The sequence below is a fragment of the Podarcis tiliguerta genome (genome assembly GCF_965153285.1).
Source record: "Podarcis tiliguerta genome assembly, chromosome: 5".
Classification (NCBI taxonomy): domain Eukaryota; kingdom Metazoa; phylum Chordata; class Lepidosauria; order Squamata; family Lacertidae; genus Podarcis; species Podarcis tiliguerta.
This window is the reverse complement of record NC_139538.1, coordinates 66370125-66388339: the sequence shown is the minus strand read 5'-3', so window position 1 is coordinate 66388339 and position 18215 is coordinate 66370125. Positions and strand designations below refer to the sequence as shown.

At 43.7% G+C, this 18215-nt stretch overlaps 2 protein-coding genes across 3 annotated transcripts in view; one reads left to right on the top strand and one right to left on the bottom strand.

The window, feature by feature from the left end:
- UBE2D1 (ubiquitin conjugating enzyme E2 D1) overlaps positions 1-4876 on the bottom strand; it is a 29655-nt gene extending 24779 nt beyond the window's left edge. The window contains exon 1 of one of the 2 annotated variants that reach the window (XM_083441482.1): positions 4585-4876. In XM_083441482.1, the coding sequence (XP_083297608.1) occupies positions 4585-4608 (24 nt within the window). In that variant the 5' untranslated portion in view covers positions 4609-4876. The remainder of the gene's footprint in view (positions 1-4584) is intronic. The other variant, XM_083441483.1, reaches the window with a different exon arrangement.
- Positions 4877-6379: 1503 nt separating this feature from the next.
- On the top strand, positions 6380-12866 carry CISD1 (CDGSH iron sulfur domain 1). The gene is made up of 3 exons (XM_083441488.1): positions 6380-6528; positions 10965-11170; positions 12457-12866. Exons 1-3 carry the CDS (start codon positions 6498-6500, stop codon positions 12544-12546), a joined length of 327 nt encoding a protein of 108 aa, XP_083297614.1. The 5' UTR covers positions 6380-6497; the 3' UTR covers positions 12547-12866.
- Positions 12867-18215: the final 5349 nt, after the last annotated feature.

Below are 18215 nucleotides of genomic sequence, written 5' to 3'. Positions count from 1 at the left end.
GCAATGATTTGCCCCGCCATTTGTCATTCAAGCTGCAGACTGTGCAAGATTTTTATATTATCCATCTTGTTTATTTCAGCACTAAAGAAGCTAGCTGGTGGTTCCTTTGCTGTACTGAAGAACACCATTCAGAATATGCTTGTTCTTCACAGGCCACCACATTTTCTTACCTTCTAGCTATGTCATGGGGAGATAAATGAAAAGCTTTCAAACTGAAACTTAACTATATTTCTGGTCACAATGCAGTGAACTTCTGCATGCAATTGGGGGGCAAGCAAGGCACACAATGGTAGTTTTGCTGAAGCATCCTCTTCAGGTACCTGCACTACTCAAAAAGCAACCCTGTCTTAAGCTACAACTGTAGTCATTATTATTTCGACTATGCTATTAGCACACACGGTGCCTTAGAGAGCAACGTAGGCAAAAACTGATAGGCACCCACCCCAAAGAATACAACTAGAAAAACAGAGGGACAATAAAAAGGCAGGAATTTAAATTTAAATTTACCAAAGAATGTGGGTGATGCATATTCAAAACGGAAATTGAACTTTAAATATATACGGTATTAATTTAAAAGAGTTGCCTCTTCAGCAGAGAGGCCATTTCAAAGAAAGCTTCCAAAATCTTACTCTATTCTGGTATTTTGAAGGACAACTAAAGAAGCACAAGGAACTACTCACACTTCCCAGACCACAGTTTAAGAACCAATACATTAACCAAACTCCCTAATCTAGCTTAATAGAGTAAAAGGCATAAGGCCAACAGCGAAGCAGATTAAAAGATGCAACTTTTAATACAAATCCATTTAAATACATGCTTGTAAGATTCCTACTCTACTTTTCCACTATGAAAAGGCCTCAGGGCTATTTACAACCAGCATTACAATAAAAACATGTCAAATATCAAAATGCAGCATACTATTTTATAAAACCCTTTATATTATAGTAAAAAACCATTGCTTTTAATTAAAAGCTTGGGTAACTAAGATAGTCTTGCAGCACAGTCCTATGCATAGTACTCAGAATTAAGTCTCAGTTAGACTTATCCTGAGGTTGTGTAAAAAATGACAGCCATAGCCTATCACTGAAATTATAATGGAGAGTTGCAGTCACATATAGTTTGCTCCTTGTCACTGACCAGGTAGTAGGATTGAAGTTTGACTGATCAAGTGTCATCAGTTATTGGTCAAATACAAATCTATCAGAAGTGTAACAAGGGAAAGTATCTTACAATGACAAGGACTTCTGTCTAAGGCCCTAAAGCTCAGCTGACCAAGATGGGAAAAGTGCTGAGAATACAACAGAAGAGAATACTACAGACCAATCATGAATAATTTTATGATACTGACTAAAACTATCCAGGCTCATTCCAGAATACAGGGAAGCAAAGGGTGGTGTTTGCCTCCCTTATGATGAACATTTCAAATCTAGCATAGGGTGGAAATACTATTCCTTTGTTGATCAGATGCCTTGGAATAAGAGCTACTCCATCTGTGCTAGACACACATGATGGATGCCCCTCAATCCAGTGTTGGTTGGTATTTACCTTGGTTGGACTGTGGGTCTTTAAAGTGTACCACAAATCTCTTAAGGGAGAGTCTGAAAGGCAATGAAGCTAGTAGACACAGCACCCCTCAATATAGGTGAACTGTTGAAATCATACCAGCATCCAAAATTTACTCAGGTAGTTCTGCTCATACCTTGTTAAAATGTGCAACTGAATTAAAAATACCTATTTCACTCTCTATGCCAGTGGTTCAAAACTTTTCTCCCATGGACTACTTAAAAATTGTTGAAGGTCTTGGTGAACCACTTAATTTTTTTCCTGCCTATCATAGCAATTGTAGTGCATTGTGCCAGATGTTGTTGTACAAGTTTAAATTGTATTTTTACAGACATGCTGCAGACTACCTGAATGAAGCTCGTCTGCAGACCACAGTTTGGGAACTCCTGCTCTATGCATTAGGAACGTCTGCAAGGGAATATTTCCTATACCCAAAGTATTCTAAATGCCCATTCCTAACTATTGTATCTTTGAAGTGAGTCCTGATTTCAGTGGGGCTTACTACCAAGTAAATGTAGTTAGGATTGCAGCCTTGGCACATTTGTAAAATGCCCTAAGCAGTAAGCTGCTCCCAGAACAACAAAACAAAGCTGAAGAGTTATAAGAACAGCCCTGCTGGATCAAGCCAAGCCCTATCCTGTTTCCCACAGTGGCCAGCTAGAAGCCTGTAGGATGCCCACAAACAGGGCAAAAGGCCTCTCCCACTGTTGTTCCCCAGCAACTCTTATTCAGAGGCCTATTACATCTGATCCTAGAAACAGCATATAGCCTTCATAACTAGGTGCCATTGATAGCTGTCAAAAGAGATTAGAGACAAACGTATGGCTATCTCAGTTGGTGGTCATCAGCACATCTTATGGCAGTGAATTCCATAAATTAGCTATGCAATGTATGACAAAGTACTTTTTCCTGTCCTAGATCTCCTGTCAAAGAGAATCTCCCAAAAGTCAACTGACTGCGTCTGTTGCAATGAGACATCACCTTGGGTAGACAATGAGTCAGAGATGTCAATTCTTCTTGCACTGAACACAATTTCAGAAATGGTGTTAAGTAGTTCCCCTTATCTACATTCACAAAGAAACTGTGTTAAGTGACACCAATTACTGATAGCTGTAACATCTATAGAGCTTGCCTCCTTTTTGGCAAACCTTCAGTTTCTCAGTCCTTCACCTTCCCTAGCTTTTCACTATTAACATTCACTTGACGAGGACAACATTTGAATATCTCTTTCTTTTTTTAGACTATTAGCAAGTACTGAAGCATATCATTCATGTGGAAAACAAGTTAGAAACAAGAAATCCTCCCTCCATAAATGGCATTAGCAGCAATGATTACTACCAAGGGAAAAGGTAGAACACAGGGACATTTCAAAGCAAATGGACCACAGAATGCTCTTTCAGTGAGGCAGATTTTAGACCCCTAATATTTGGGGGCAGAGGTGGAGCAGATTATGTTAGACTCCCAACTCTCATCAGTCCCAGCCAGTATGGCCAATAGTCAGGATGATGGGAACTGTCATCTGTCCCCATCCATTTTAGGGGAATACATAAAATTACACCCTGTTATCCCAAGCCACAAGTCTCTCTCTGCCCTCATTACATCAACCAGAAAGCATTGCCAGCACGGTATTCATGTACACTCCCAATTGCTACTAAGGATTAGTGTTTCAACAAAGCTACAAGCTAAATGGTAGAGCAGGAGCCCACCCACTTAACACATTTTTAATGTGTGGATTGTGTCGTTATATGGTCTACTCACTAGGTGGCACTGAACTTAGTTATGTTTGGGTGAAATCTGGAGCTTCTTGTTGTTTTGGAGACATTTGAGTTCTTATCTAGTTTCCTCACTGGTGTGAGTCCTCCAAACCTTCCAGGACAATTGGCTTGAATGTGAACTAGTGAGGTTTAAATATCATACTGTTCTAGCTGCATGCTAACTACTGCATCAATACTTATTCCTGCTTTGTAATGGAAGAAGTCCAGAACATGGCTGGAAGAACTCGCACTGAACTCCCCTTGCCAGCATTGGCCCAATTTCCCAAATGCTGACCATGGTGTGGGGAGAAGCTGCAGAATGAACTTCTCAAACTATCCCAGCCACACACACAAAAATCTATTCCATGCCTGTGGAGCAACATAATGACGTCTCAGTATGCATTTCCCCAAGCATTCTTTTGCACCCATTTCCACACTTGGCAGCCTGGAATAAGACAATTCACTAAGACCTTACTTCTTGTTCCTGGGCTACATTAATTCAGATTGCTGGTGGATCGGGAGCCTCTGTATGCGCAAATGCTCTCCTGGGGATTTATTATTATTTGTTGAATTTATATCTCACCTTTCCACTAACTGGTGGCACGAGGCGGCTGATTATGACCATGACATAAACGCAAATGCAAAGAGCAATCCTGGATGCTAAAGCATTTCGATGGCCTAACTAGATACGGTAACCCTTGTTTTCCTGTTCTGATGTGAAGCGTGTGTGTTGTGTGCGGAGGGTAGGTAATAAGCACACGCTGTACCCCTCTGCCTCCCTCCCATCCGAAGTGGTACAGTCCAGGGGGAAAAAGCTGCTATACCATTGTATTGGTACAAACGTGAATATATAAGGCTTGCCTATGGGGGGGGGCCCTGTCAGCTTAACGAAGGATTTTTCAGTGACCCCCAAGCGCTTGCCTAAACCATTGCAGAAATAAGACGGGGCCCTTACGGCTTCCCTGAAGGTGTCCGTGAAAATATACATGCCATCTTCTATATTTAAAAAAAGGGGGGCGGAGGGTGGTCTCAACCGAGCCCCCCCCCCCGCCCTTAAGCCCCTCCATATAGGCCCACATCCCCCCCTCAGCCATCACTCCCCCCACCTCCTCCGGCCCCTCGCGAGACCTGCGCATCCCCTCAGCCCCAAAGCGCGCTCCTCGCCTGTCTATTACTAACCCCCGAGGCCCGGGCGGCTCGAAGCTCACCCAGTTCCCAACGGACGGCCAGCAGCCCAGCCCGGCCCGGCCCACTCGGGTGCTCTCACCTTCTGTATCCGTTTCAGCGCCATGGGGAGCAGGGGATGCGGGCGGGCCGGTCTGGGGAAGCTGCGAGAGGGGGGAAGAGAGAGGAGGAGGAGGCGGCGACGGCGTTGGCTGCTCCAGGAGGGGGCCGGGCTCTCACGGGGCGTGTTAAGGCCGAGGCCGAGGTGGCTCTCCGCTCCCAATCGAAGGGTCTTTTGTTTCCGCTTCTACTAATAGACTTCCACGCCCCGCCCACCGCCTCCTGACGCCCCCGCGCTGCATTCTGGGGCGTGTAGTTCCAGAGGTGGCCCGGCGGCTGCGGCGACCCCCGCGGTTCTGCTCCGGGGAGGTGGGTGACGACGGCAGGACCCGGAATTGGTCGGGAGCAGCCCCCCACGCGGCAAAATACTGGTGGGGGGTGACTTTAAAGGTTAAGAGCATTAGGGCTGATTTGCTGCTACATGGCATCAAAGGCATCCCTCCTCAGCATAATATGATTTGAAGCTCCATAAGTAATTATTGCATATATTCCGAGAAGAGGTAGGTCAACAGGGAAACACGGTGGAAGCCATTAGATGGAGCATGAATTTTGTTGCGCTTCATGAAAGAAACCAGCAACTGGTAAAGAGCAAGGCACAATTCTTTTGGTCTAAAAAGACAGAGGCCTCAGAGACAAAGAGAGCTGTGGTGATGCTTTTATTTAAAAGTTGATGTTGGCTTAGAAAATAGTTTGTTTGACGCTGTGTAAGTAACTCAGTTGTCTTGAAGCAAGCAGTATAGTGAGTGGAAATGCACCTATGGGTTCTGAAATTGCACCCTTGAATCTCTGAAAGCAATATTTACTTATTTTTCCTGCTAGACTTTCTGTACCTTTAAATAGCTGCCTAATAATCAACAGTATTCCATGGCAGACAGACAATCAACATCTCCATTAAGCAGCCTTTCCCATCCTGGTACTATCCAGATGTTTTGGACTTGATAATTCAACAGCACCAGCCAGCATAGCTTGATGGTGAGGGATGATGGGAGTAGTAATCCAAAAATCTGGAAGACACAAGGCTGAGGAAGTCTGCTATGGAATTTGTGTGTCATGTATCTGTAAAGCAGAACCTTTTACAAGAAAGAGGTAGCAGGGCTACTTGGAACATGCGGCGAAGACAAAATAATAAATATGAGATTTCATTCTTAATATATGCAAATTGGCATTAGTTCACCACAACAGTGAAACCATAGATACCACTATCCTGCACAGCTGGTATTGGAAGACTGCATAGGCTATTCTACTGATTTTCTTTATTTTTCTTTTTGCTGCATCTGTGTGAAAGTTGGGGTTGTTCAGCCCATCCTCACCAGTTACATAATAGTAGATCTACTTTTCCAAATAATCTGGGTACAGTGGTGCCTCAGGTTAAGTAATTAATTCGTTCCGGAGGTCCGTACTTAACCTGAAAGTGTTCTTAACTTGAAGCACCACTTTAGCTAATGGGGCCTCCCGCTGCTGCCGCGCCGCAGGAGCACGATTTCTGTTCTCATCCTGAAGCATTTCTGTCCCCCAAATCTTTCCCGGCTCATTTATTCAGCTGCTTCTCGCATTTACAGCATTTATGCTCAGGGTGGCATTGACTGTTCTTCCTCCTCCCCATCTCCTTTAATCCTCCCGACCACCCCCGAGGTCTCTAAGTCTCCAGCCGCAAGCGATTTCACTCCCGACCCCTGACCTCCCTCCACCCTTCCTGCTACAGCCGCGCTGGGTGGTTTTGCAGCGCTTGCCCCGCCCCTTGAAGCAGAGAGGCCGCCCCCGGCCGGCCGGCGCCATGTTAAAAGCCCTGGCGCGCAGGCGCGTCGCCGCCGGGTGTCACTTCCCTCGCCCCGCCTCGCGCGCCCTTCGCCGGAGTCTCAGAGGGTGGCCGCGCGGCGTGCGTCCGGGGCTGCAGTCATGGGGCTCGGGTCGAATTCCTCCGTGCGGGGTAAGAGCGTGCAAGGTCGCGGGATTGCAGCGGCGCCCTTGCAAGGGGGGGGGGCGTTTAGGGGGCGGGTAATGTGGGTTTTTCCGTGGTTCCCGAGCAATTCTTTCCTCCCTTTTACCCGCGTTGCCAACCGAAAGAGAGAGACCTGTTACCTTAGCGCGGGGCCCTGTGTGCCATGCAGTTCTCTTTCCCCGTAAAAACAGGCATCTTCACGGCCGGGGAAAGAGAAAAGGCTCCGGGAATGCGGCGCCTGCAACGAGGCGGGCGGGGCATAGTCTTTTTTTAATAAAGTGGACCCAGCCTGACTGTAATAGGGGGCGAGCAGTTTTGCACCTGCGACCTCTGCAGCTCCCCTGGGCTTTTTTTTGCAGTGACCTTCAGCAGTTCTTTCCCCTCTAGGGCTCCGGTCGCCGCTGTGGAGCGTTGCGCTGCGCAACAGCAGCAGCGATGCCCCGAGGCTTCTTCCTCCTTCCCTCCTCGGCTCATCTTCGCAGGCGTTGGCCAAGCGCTCGCCTTTCTCCCCGCACCTGTTTGCTCCGCGGGAGCCCTCGGGCGCCGCGCACTTCCGATAGTCGGGCTTCCCTGCCTGACCTCTGCCTCTCCCGCTCGCTTCTGCGCCGAGAACAAAGGAACTCGTGACTGCGCTGCAAATGCCAAGCATTTCGGCTGCTGGAATTGTTGTCTCGGGTCTTTAAGCTGAGGCACCGCGTTCCTAGCCGGAATTTGGCTCTTTTGAGAAGGGGGCGTGGTGAAGCTCGGCCTCTTAACTGCTCGTGGCGGACGCCCTTGAAGCTCTTGCGCGGAAACTAGCGCCTTTAACTAATACCTTTGGGGATTAGTGGGGTAGTTTAGTGCTCCTGCTGGGGGAAATGTAACTAGGTGTCGGTTTGAGAAAGGTTGCATTCAGGCTCCTGCTCCTAAGGGGAGAGGCTTCAGGGCTTCGTTTGCCTAAACGGCGCACTTTGATGTGAGGGCTGGCTTTTTGGTCAATAGTGATCAGAGGGCACTTGGCACATAGTCAGAAACTGGCTGGGATTCTCCCCTGTTTTTACTTGTAAGATTTAGCAAACCAACATCAACTAAGGGTGCTGATTGCTAATTCATATTTTGGAAAACTATTGCCCAGCTTTGAAAAGAAGAAAAGATTCTAAAGCATGCTTCCTCAAACTCAGCCCTCCAGATGTTTTTGGCCATGATCCCTAGCTAGCAGGACCAGTGGTCAGGGATGATGGGAACTGTAGTCTCAAAACATATGGAGGGCCGAGTTTGAGGAAGCCTGTTCTAAAGGCACTGAACTGTTCTTTGATCCTGGATAAGTAACAATCTTTCAAGTTCCAGGATCTGTAGAGCAAAACTGTCATCATGTGATGAAAAACAGGATAAAGCAGTCAGGTGCTGTACAACAACACTAAATAAAGCACTATTGCTGTAAGAGCTGTTTTCATTATTTGTGTTATTCCCTACTCCATGTCAAGTCTCTCAATTTCAGGCCTTCTCTAAGGACACCTGATGCTCACCCACAGTTGTAATTTTTTGTAAGTGTCTCTGTCCAGCATTTTAGGCAGGTGCTTGTAGGAATCCTGACATCACATATGTTATATAGCTCATTCCTTTTGTATATGATATTCTGTACATTCACCATAGTTCCTGATCACCCATTTTCCTTGCACCCTACAGTGCTCTTGGTGGCAACACTCCATCCTCCATTTATGTTAGTTAAGTTAAATAGTTGGAATCAGACTACTCTTGCCATATTTATCATGGTCTGTGTGATCTGTTCCCTACTATGGTTAATATGTGCCTATGGCACAGGTGTAGCCTTGCAGGTATGTAGTTAGACCCCACTAACTTTCAAAAAGTGCAGGGCATCTGAAAGTTGCAAGCTTCTATCTGTGATGTGTTGGTCCATGCTTTCCTGTGTTCTGTCTGACATTAGCTGGTTGGATTTCATGAGTGTGTAGTTATATACTGTATAGCTTTTGTTTCTATTGACATGTGTGGGTATGGAGTTTGTGAGCTGTTTGCCTTACTGAACTTGGAAATAAAACTCGGCACCAAGGACTTTCCCCTATATACAAAAAGATTCAGCAGCAGCTGTGTTGCTCCACTACAGTTGGTTAAATTGAGAGTATAGTGTAACAGTTTTATGAGGCTTGCTAGATATTGATGGTAAGAACTTTACAGTTTCACAGAACTCTAGGCAGGCAGAGATAAAGAAGAGGGAGGAAATAAAATACTTTTGATGCAGATGGAGTTTCTGCCATGCCCTCCAATATGTTGCAGTTTCCAAGGTTGTCCATGAAGCCTTTTGCAGAGCTTAGTCTTATTCTCTGTTCAGCATAAAATATCTCTGGTTGTGTGAAACGATTTTTCCATACAATTTTAATAGGGAAAATTCTTCTGTAAATTAGGGTAATTTGCAAATGAGAAAATCTTCCATTTGCTTTAGTAATTTTTTGATGTCCCAGATCTAGAGAATAACCTAATTCAACATGCTTATTTTACTTTAGTAGACAAAGCTAAAAACTCTGAAACTTCCAAGTTTGGCTAATGGCATCCATACTTTATTACTAATGAGCTTCTGGAATGGAACATTTTCTGCAGAAAAATAACTGGATGTTCTCAAAACATTTTGGTTCTAACTGTAATCAGTCTTCCTAAAACACTGCCTTCATACTGCGATCACACATTGTAAACACAACTTTCTACCATGTCTTCGCTAACAACTTTATCTCTTCCCATCTCTCTTCATTTAATACTGAGCTTGAGAAGAATTCTGTGATTCTGCAAAAACAGCCCACTGCTGTTTTTTGTTCTTATGCTGGTCCTGATAAGTGTTATGGACTTGCATATAGGTGATAGGGACAAGTTGGTGAAGCTCAAGCTTCCTACCCTCTGGTATATTTTTTGGTCTGCCTGGAAGCCCTGCTGAAGCTTCTGGGGTAAATATTTTGGTTGTGTTGACTGTCACCCTTGCTTTAGTGCAGGGGTGGAGAATCTCCAGCTGGCAGGCCTGATTAGGCCTACTAGGCATCCTCATTTGGCCTATGAGACTGTATGGCCAAGCTGCAGTAACTTTGTACCTGATGCTGTGATTTAGCTGAAAGTGTGTTTATTTGCACTGCTGATCAGCACTTTGAAAGGAACTTCTGAAGATCCAATAATTGGCTGATTGTCAGAAGCCCCTTTCAAAGCCCTGCACAAAATAGTATTTCAAGAAAGGGTTCTGAAGACCACCTCTGAGCAAAAAAGGCCAGTGGACCTCATTGTGACATCAGCTAATTGATAGATGGGAGAGAGAACAATCTGGCCTGCTGGGCTAAAAATGTTTCCTATTCCTACTTTAGTGGAACTCCTGATTCAATGTAATGCCTTCCGATGAAATAACGTGTGGACAAGATATAAAGTATTATTGCACAAGATTGCATCTTCGGGGTTGCTAATCCAAACACATAAATCCCAATGCGGTCAGTGGGATTTTTAGAATTTTTAATTGGGAAATATTTGCTTGTTTGCAAAGTTAATCACCTCTGGTTAGCCTGGAAGCTAGTAACCTGTATTGTGTCAATGATTGTGATTGATGAATAGGTTGACTTCTCTTTCCTCAAGAGAAGTACTAGATTAATAATAAATAAATGTACTGGTGACCTTATTTTTACCTGTCGGATAATATTGGAATTCCTTCTCTTCCTATGAGAACCCTTTCCAGGTTATCTCTTGTTTCAATATGTAGTTCTATGTAACTCTTTAGATCTAACTTACTTGTTTCTCATTTTGGCATTCCTTAAAGTCATGTGTTAGCTACATTTTTGACCTTTTGAAAATAGTAACCGTACTTGGAAATGGTTGTGCCCTAAGTTGCATAGGGAGGGGGAAGAAGACTTGAGGGTTAATCATTTCCTTGAGAAGGGAAGCACGATTTCCAAAGTCTATTTACCCCTTCTACTGCATCTACACAAAAGAAATGAAGTGGTTCCTTTCCATGAGTGTCAGAACAAAAACTAAAACTACAATCGTATATTTGAACTTGATCAAACTCACCACTTGGTACAGAATAGCATTTTAGGGGTTGAATCCAACTACGTTATACTTGGAGGTAGACCCACTGAAATCAATGGACCCATGTTAATTATGTCCATTAATTTCAATGTCTGTATTCAGAATAGATCTAACATTAGATGTAACCCTAAGGCACTAATCCTGTGCACACTTTGGAAGCAAAATCTTTCTGTGTTTAGTGAGTAGACATGCATGGGAAAGAGTGCTTTCAGTTTATATTCTGGCAGTTTGGGAATGCAGATTAAGCCCTACTAAATGCTATGAAGTGTGTATGAGGAGAAAATGAAAATTCTGTCAGACGGTAACTTCTCAGCACCAGTTTGCACAAAAGGCCTTAGTGAGTGCTCTTTAACAATTTCTCCACATTTCTGTTTCAGTTGAATGGATTGCAGCCGTTACGTTTGCTGCTGGAGCGGCAGCCATTGGATATCTTGCTTACAAAAAATTTATCAGCAAGGACAGATGCTGTAATAGGATGGTAAATCTCCATATCCAGAAAGATAACCCAAAGGTAGTTCATGCATTTGATATGGAAGATTTGGGGGAGAAAGCTGTGTACTGCCGGTGTTGGAGGTCTAAGAAGGTAAGAGAAGAAAATGGCAAATATCTTGTAACTTTTAAATTACAAATTAGCTGAACCCTCCACAGCCAAAGTACTTACTTTTAGTTCATCACGAAGAATCAGAAGGAATAACTGAATTAGAAGCAGCCATTGAAGGAAAGTCCAATAATCGCCTATTCCTAGAATCAAAGCAATTTTCCATATGAGGAAGGTTTCCTCCTGAGAGCATGTAACATAAGAGTAAACGCCATTGAATATTGATGTTTAAGCATTCATATTTTAAAAGACAACTGAGAGGGGTAGGTTATAGTGGGAAAAGAAATATTGCAACAGTCGAATAGGTTGTTCAATGTTAGAAGCAAAAAAGGAATTATTATAGTGTAAATTGTAACAGCGGTTGTATAATCAAGCAGAAATGTTGATTAAATATGTTGAAATATTTTGATCCTTGTTTTCAAGGCCAAATGTTGATACCAGTCCTCAGACAAATGTATTTTATTTATAATGGCAGGAATTGAAAATTGCACTTTTTTGACGGGCCTGTGAATGCAAGCATTTTTGCAAGCCAGGCAGAAAGACCCTGCTCTCCTGCCCCCCCCCCCCATGCTGTTTTGGGGATTCTCCTGACTCTCCAGAATAGATTTTGGAGGAGGAGAGGAGAGGGTAGAAGCCCCATTGCTGGCTTCTGCTAGTGCAGTGGGTTAGTTGAATCTAGGTCTAAGTTTAGTACGGACAAGTCTTCTGTCATATCAGCACAGGAACTGATACCTTCTGATGGCCTACTAAATTACTAGATGGTAGCATAGCCAAATTTCTTCAGCATTGGCTGTAAACAGCATTTAACTCTCGACCATGGTTTGTATTAATCATGGTTTGCTTAGCCAACCATGTGTTGGTTTCACAGTTAAGAAAATACACTGTGACTTGGTTCTCCAAAGTGCAACCTGTTTTCCACCTGTGCTGATCTTGTGGCCCTGTAGTTTGGCAGGTACCTGGGAAGGAATAGTCAAACAAACCATGGGTTAAGCAAGGCCGTTGGGTTGAGAAATAATGCCAACCGTAGTCTTTAAAAACAGTGATTCATAAGCCAACTACAAACCATAGCATTACATTCTGAGTTTCTTGCCAGAAAATAAATTATGGCTATCCATTGGGCTGCATTCAGATTTTCAAGTCAACAACACTTAGGCTAAGCAAACCATGACTTGGTATAAATCAGGCCACTCTTAGGTTTCCTTGTTGTTTGTGAATTGCTATTTGCTATATATATATATAAAAGTAAATTTAAGCCATTTTTTCCTCCCTAGTTTCCATTATGCGATGGGTCTCATACAAACCATAATGATGAAACGGGAGACAATGTGGGACCTCTGATCATCAAGAGAAAAGATGCATAAATGATGAATGATCTGGACACCGCACAAACAACCATATTGCAGTGTTTTCTGCTCACTTGTAATTGGTGTAAAAATGAGGTCTTAAGTCATTTCACTGAAGATTTTTAGATGTGTGGTATACAGTATGCTGCAACTGATGTAATTCATGGTGTTTGCCTTGCTTAAACACTACAATGTATGTTAGGAATGAATACTTGTGACCTTGCTTTTGTTTTGTCTTGTAAAATGTACATTCTCATTAAGTGTATTAAAAAAAAGACCTTTAGAATGTACTCGGAACTATGTATGGGAAGATAATACATTAAATTATTTTCAAATAAGCTGTTGTAAGCTGTCTTTATTGTTCACATCCACAAGCAATATAACAATGAAACGACTCTTTTTAGTTTTTTGGGTTTTTTTAACCAAGTGGTATATTTCTTCACCTACTTCAAACATGGTGCGCTAGGAATAAGGCTTCAAAATGTAATGAAAGCATTAAAAAAATGACTGAAATTATTTTAAGGAAGCATTTTTGACCTACTAATAGTTGGTACTTATGAATGCTTTTGCGTAAGATGTAAATAATATGAGAGCATTTTTTCCCATGCAGAATTATGTCAGCTTAAAGCGTAGTCCTATACACATATACTCAGAAGTTCATTGATTACATAATTGCATCTTATTTCCCAGCAGGTGGGTATAACATTGGATCCATAATGCAGAGTAATCCTACAGTGCTAGTGGTGGGAAATTGCATGGCAGAAGAACTAGCATTTCAAAGCCCTGCTGCTTGCTTTTACAGCAGAAGGTGAAGGAGGTGCTTTTCTTGTGTCCCCCAGGTTGTTGTTTTTCAACAGGAAGGGAAATTACACTGGCTCCAGGGCTGGCATAGATTTTGCCCCTTTTCAGGGGTGTGCTGGGGAAATGCTTTTCATTCTGCCCCGGCACACTTAATTTTTGGCCTCTTTGCCAACAAAAGATATTTCCTCTGCCACACTGCAGAAACCTCCACTTAGGGAGCATATAACACCAATCCCGGCCCAACTGCACTGGCTGCCAATTTCTGGGCCCAGTTCAAAATGCTGGTTTTGACCTATAAAGCCTTAAATGGCCCAGGAACACAATACCCCAAGAACTGCCTCTCCCTGTATGAACTGACCCCACAATCATCATCTGAGACCCTTCTTCATGTGTCACCTACATAAGATGTCTGGAGGGTGGCAACAAGAGAATGGGTTTTATCTGTAGTGGTTCCCCACTTCTGGAATGCTGTCCCCAGGGAGGCTCACGTGGCATTTTCATTATATATGAAAAACATTCCTCTTCACCCAGGTCTTTGGCTAATTAAACAATCTATGGCCTTTGAAATGTGTGTGTGTGTCAGGGGAATTGTTTTTGGTTGTTGCTATGGTATGCATTTTTGTGTTTTTATATTGTAAATCGCCCTGTGATCCTCTGATAAATGGCAGTACATGTATAGAAATTTAATAAAAACGAATAAACTGATAACTGTACCCCTAGGCAGAGGTCAATTAAATGTGCTACACAAGAATGACGATGATGTACTGATGTATTACAAAAAGCAGGTTGAGTAAAACAAGGTCGCTTGCAGGATTTTTACATTTAAGTCTAGAAAAGTTGCAGACCGTTCCAGGCGAGAGAATTCTGTTTGCACAAGGTGGCATTATTTGGTATGCAGTTTTTAAAGTTATCTGTTCCGCATTGAGAAGGTGGCTACCCAGCCTAATGGGAAACACCCACTGCCCATTTACCTAACAGTTGCTCTAGCGCTCCAACCAGATTCCTTGGACTCTGAACTATTGCTCTCAGTCCTACCTGTGACTATTAGGTTTCAATAGCAAGAAAGCTTCACTCCCAACATACAGCAGACCATTAACAAAAAGTATTCTGTTTACGAAAATTTTTTTTTTCTGGGACTGAGCTCTTGTTTTGCCCTGACTCTAACCCTTTATTTAGTAACCCTTTATTTATGCTCTGGAGGAAATAGTAAAGGCATATTTTTTTTTTTTAGTGCATAAGAGGAAGGCATTAAACACTGAGAACTCTGAGTACCACAGATAGTGTGCGTCAGAATGAGACTGCTGAGTCTACAGCACAATTTGTTCACTGCTATTGGGCAGATGTTACATGTAGCCTTTTCTTGCCAGTGTGTGACTCCTCTAACAACCTTGAGTTAAATTTATGAAGCTGAATAATTAAATCACTTCTAGTACTGCAAGCCTTGTGAATAAATGGTTGCAGGCAGTCATTGCTATTTGGCAGCAGCCAGGGTTTCAGCATTGTAGCAACTTATGTTTGTGATAGTCCTTGTTGTCTGTTAGTAATACTGCAGCTTCTACTGTATTTCAGATATTTTATATGCAGAAGCATTTGTCTCCTGTCTTTTTGTTATGTAGCATCCTAGGGTGCTTACAGAAAATTTTAAAAAGATATTGAAACTGTTATTGTACAAATGCAATCAAATAAAAAAGTTGAGAGAGAATCAAGAAAAGAGTAAAAAGTAAAAATTGGTTTACCTAACAAAACAATTGCCTAAATAAGGCTTGGGGCACAATTCTAAGGCTAGATCTGCCAGGATGAATGGAGTTAGGATCCAGCTGATCAGCTTAACTCCCTTAACCTGGCTCAGCCAGACATAGGCTAGCATATCTCCTCAATCCTGGCTCAGCAGACCCTATTGGATCTTAAAAGGTAAAGGGACCCCTGACCATTAGGTCCAGTCGTGACCGACTCTGGGGTTGTGGCGCTCATCTCGCTTTATTGGCCAAGGGAGCCAGCGTACAGCTTCCAGATCATGTGGCCAGCATGACTAAGCCACTTCTGGTGAACCAGAGCAGCGCAAGGAAACGCCGTTTACCTTCCTGCCTATTTATCTACTTGCACTTTGACGTGCTTTCGAGCTGCTAGGTTGGCAGGAGCAGGGACCGAGCAACGGGAGCTCACCCCCTTGTGGGGATTCAAACCACCGACCTTCTGATCAGCAAGCCCAGGCTCTGTGGTTTTACCCACAGCGCCACCCGCTTCCCTTCTATTGGATCTTAAGCCCATGTAAATTCTGAAAAAGAGGTGTGGTGGGGGCAGGAGAGAAGGGAGTGAAACCTAGGCTGAATCCTAATCACATCCATGTTGGTTATGTGACCTAGGAACCTGGAGTAAATTAAGGCAATGAGAAAAGTGGTGTAACTCAATTTAAATGCTTGTTTTCCCTCTTCCAGGTTAGGGCAGTTCAGCCTGGTCCTGAATGGCATTTGGATCCGGTGTACGTTTGCTGACTTAGTTTATGTTGGTTCAACTTATACCAGCTTCTTGTGTTTTAAGATTGCTCTCAGTGGTGAAAAGAAGGTAAGGTGGAGTCCAGGCAGGGAGTTCCACAGCTTGGGTGCTGTTAAAGGGAAGGGCAATATTCCTGTCAAATACACCACCTTGATACGACAGGTTCATTATGTATTTTGGTCCCAAGCCATTTATGGTTTTAAACATAATATGTAGCATGTTGACTTATGCAAATAAACTAATCGGTAGCCATTGCAACTGGAGCAACAAAGTTATTGACATTAACCCTATAAAGATCCTGCTGGGCCAAGCCTCTCACAAAACAGGAAATTGTTAATTAGGAAAATATTAAGATTTTAATCTGTTGACAATTTTTTGGGGGGTGGGGGAGTGGTTCCTTGTCAAACAGAGGAGATAATGCCCTTTTCTCTTCCTGTGCCCTTTTCTCTTCCTGTCTTCTGCTCAGGGTTTCCTGTTCAGGTTCCTAGCTACAAAGTCTCTGAATTTTATAGTGTCAGACTTGAGAACTGAACACTTTATTAGGAAATAGAGATATATTACACATATGGAGCGCAAGCTAGTAGAAGAAACTACCCATACTTCAATTGCCATATCTTAAATGCATACTTGTGGCATAGTTTCACATGTAATTCAAACTGATTTTACTTGCTATATTTCTGTCCCTGTTCCTCCAAGGAGCTAAGTGAAACACGCAGGTTCCCCTCCCCTTTATCAGATCAACAACCTTGTGAAGGAGATTAGATGGAGATGAAGTGACTGGCCCAAGGTTATCTAGTGAGTTTCAAAGCTGAGCGGGGATTTTAATCACTCCTAGTTCAACACACTTAACTGTTCTCCCAGAGTGTCCCTTGGTCTGTTGTGTGAACCTTTCCTCCATCTTGCCATCCCACCTGCAGAATCCCTGCTCTCTTGCAATATCACGGTGCTTAATGGATCAAGTAGGAAATGGTGAATTCAGGACTGTGACTTGGATGCTCTGCATTACTAAACATATTTACTCAAAGTAAGTCCAATGGGGCATTTACAGCTTAGTAAGTGTGCTTACAGGGACGCGGGTGGCGCTGTGGGTTAAACCACAGAGCCTAGGACTTACCAATCAGAAGGTCGGTGGTTCGAATCCCCGCGACGGGGTGAGCTCCCGTTGCTTGGTCCCTGCTCCTGCCAACCTAGCAGTTTGAAAGCATGTCAAAGTGCAAGTAGATAAATAGGTACCACTCCAGCGGGAAGGTAAACGGCATCTCCGTGTGCTGCTCTGGTTCGCCAGAAGTGGCTTAGTCATGCTGGCCACATGACCCAGAAGCTGTACGCCGGCTCCCTCGGCCAATAAAGCGAGATGAGTGCTGCAACCCCAGAGTCGGTAACTACTGGACCTAATGGTCAGGGCCCCCTTTACCTTTAAGTGTGCTTACCAGAAATGTATCCTCTAGCTATCTAGCAGAAGTCTAAAGGCTAAAAAAAGGCTACTAGTGTGAGGAGAGCAACTTTGCTCAAAGTGATACTTCACTCATGGCCTTCACTTTAAGCCTTATTTAAAATTTATTTATTTTAAAACTGAGCTTTTTCAGACCAGGGGTGGGGAACCTTTGATCCTCGATGTTGCTGAACTTCAATTTCCATTATATCTAACCACTGACCATGCTAGGCTTGGGCTGATGAGAGCGGAGTTGGAGTCCACTGTGGCAGTTTAGTTTGTAGCAGAACTTGTGGTTTATTACTAGAGCTCAGTTCCGTAAAAATAATATGTACTGGGACCTCTCTTCCGCAGATCACATGCAGAGTGCTTTCTCCCTCTCACCACTCCCTAGACAACAGTAGGGCTGGCCCACTCATGGGGTGCATGCCCTCCAACATTTCTCCAATGAAAACATGGACGTCTTAAGGAAAAGCGGGGCATTCCGGGATCAAATCAGAAACTGAGGCGGCTTCTGTAAATCCTGGACTGTCCCTGGAAAACAGGAATGCTTGGAAGGTCTGCTAATCAGTAGAGATGGCTGAGATATTTATCTCTCCATTGTTCCCATAGGAACCAACTCCCAGGGGCCAAGGTCCCTTTGCCCCCAATAAAATACTGGAGAGGGCGGGGCACTCCCAAAGTTGATGGCCGTTGCCATTCAGATGCTGTGTGTGCACTGCATCAGATGTGGGGCAGAGCTTACCTGTGCCAATATTTTATTCAATATTCAACTGAATACCAATTCAATTCAATATCCAATTATTCAATACCAATATTTTATCCAAGTTGGCACCCCTGATTGCTCCTGATGTAGTAGATCTTCCCTGGCGGAGAAGGGGGCACCATTCTCAGGTGCCAAAAGGGTCGGCCCCGGACCCCTGAGCTTAGAGGGAAGGTTTACCACCGCACAGAAGGGCGC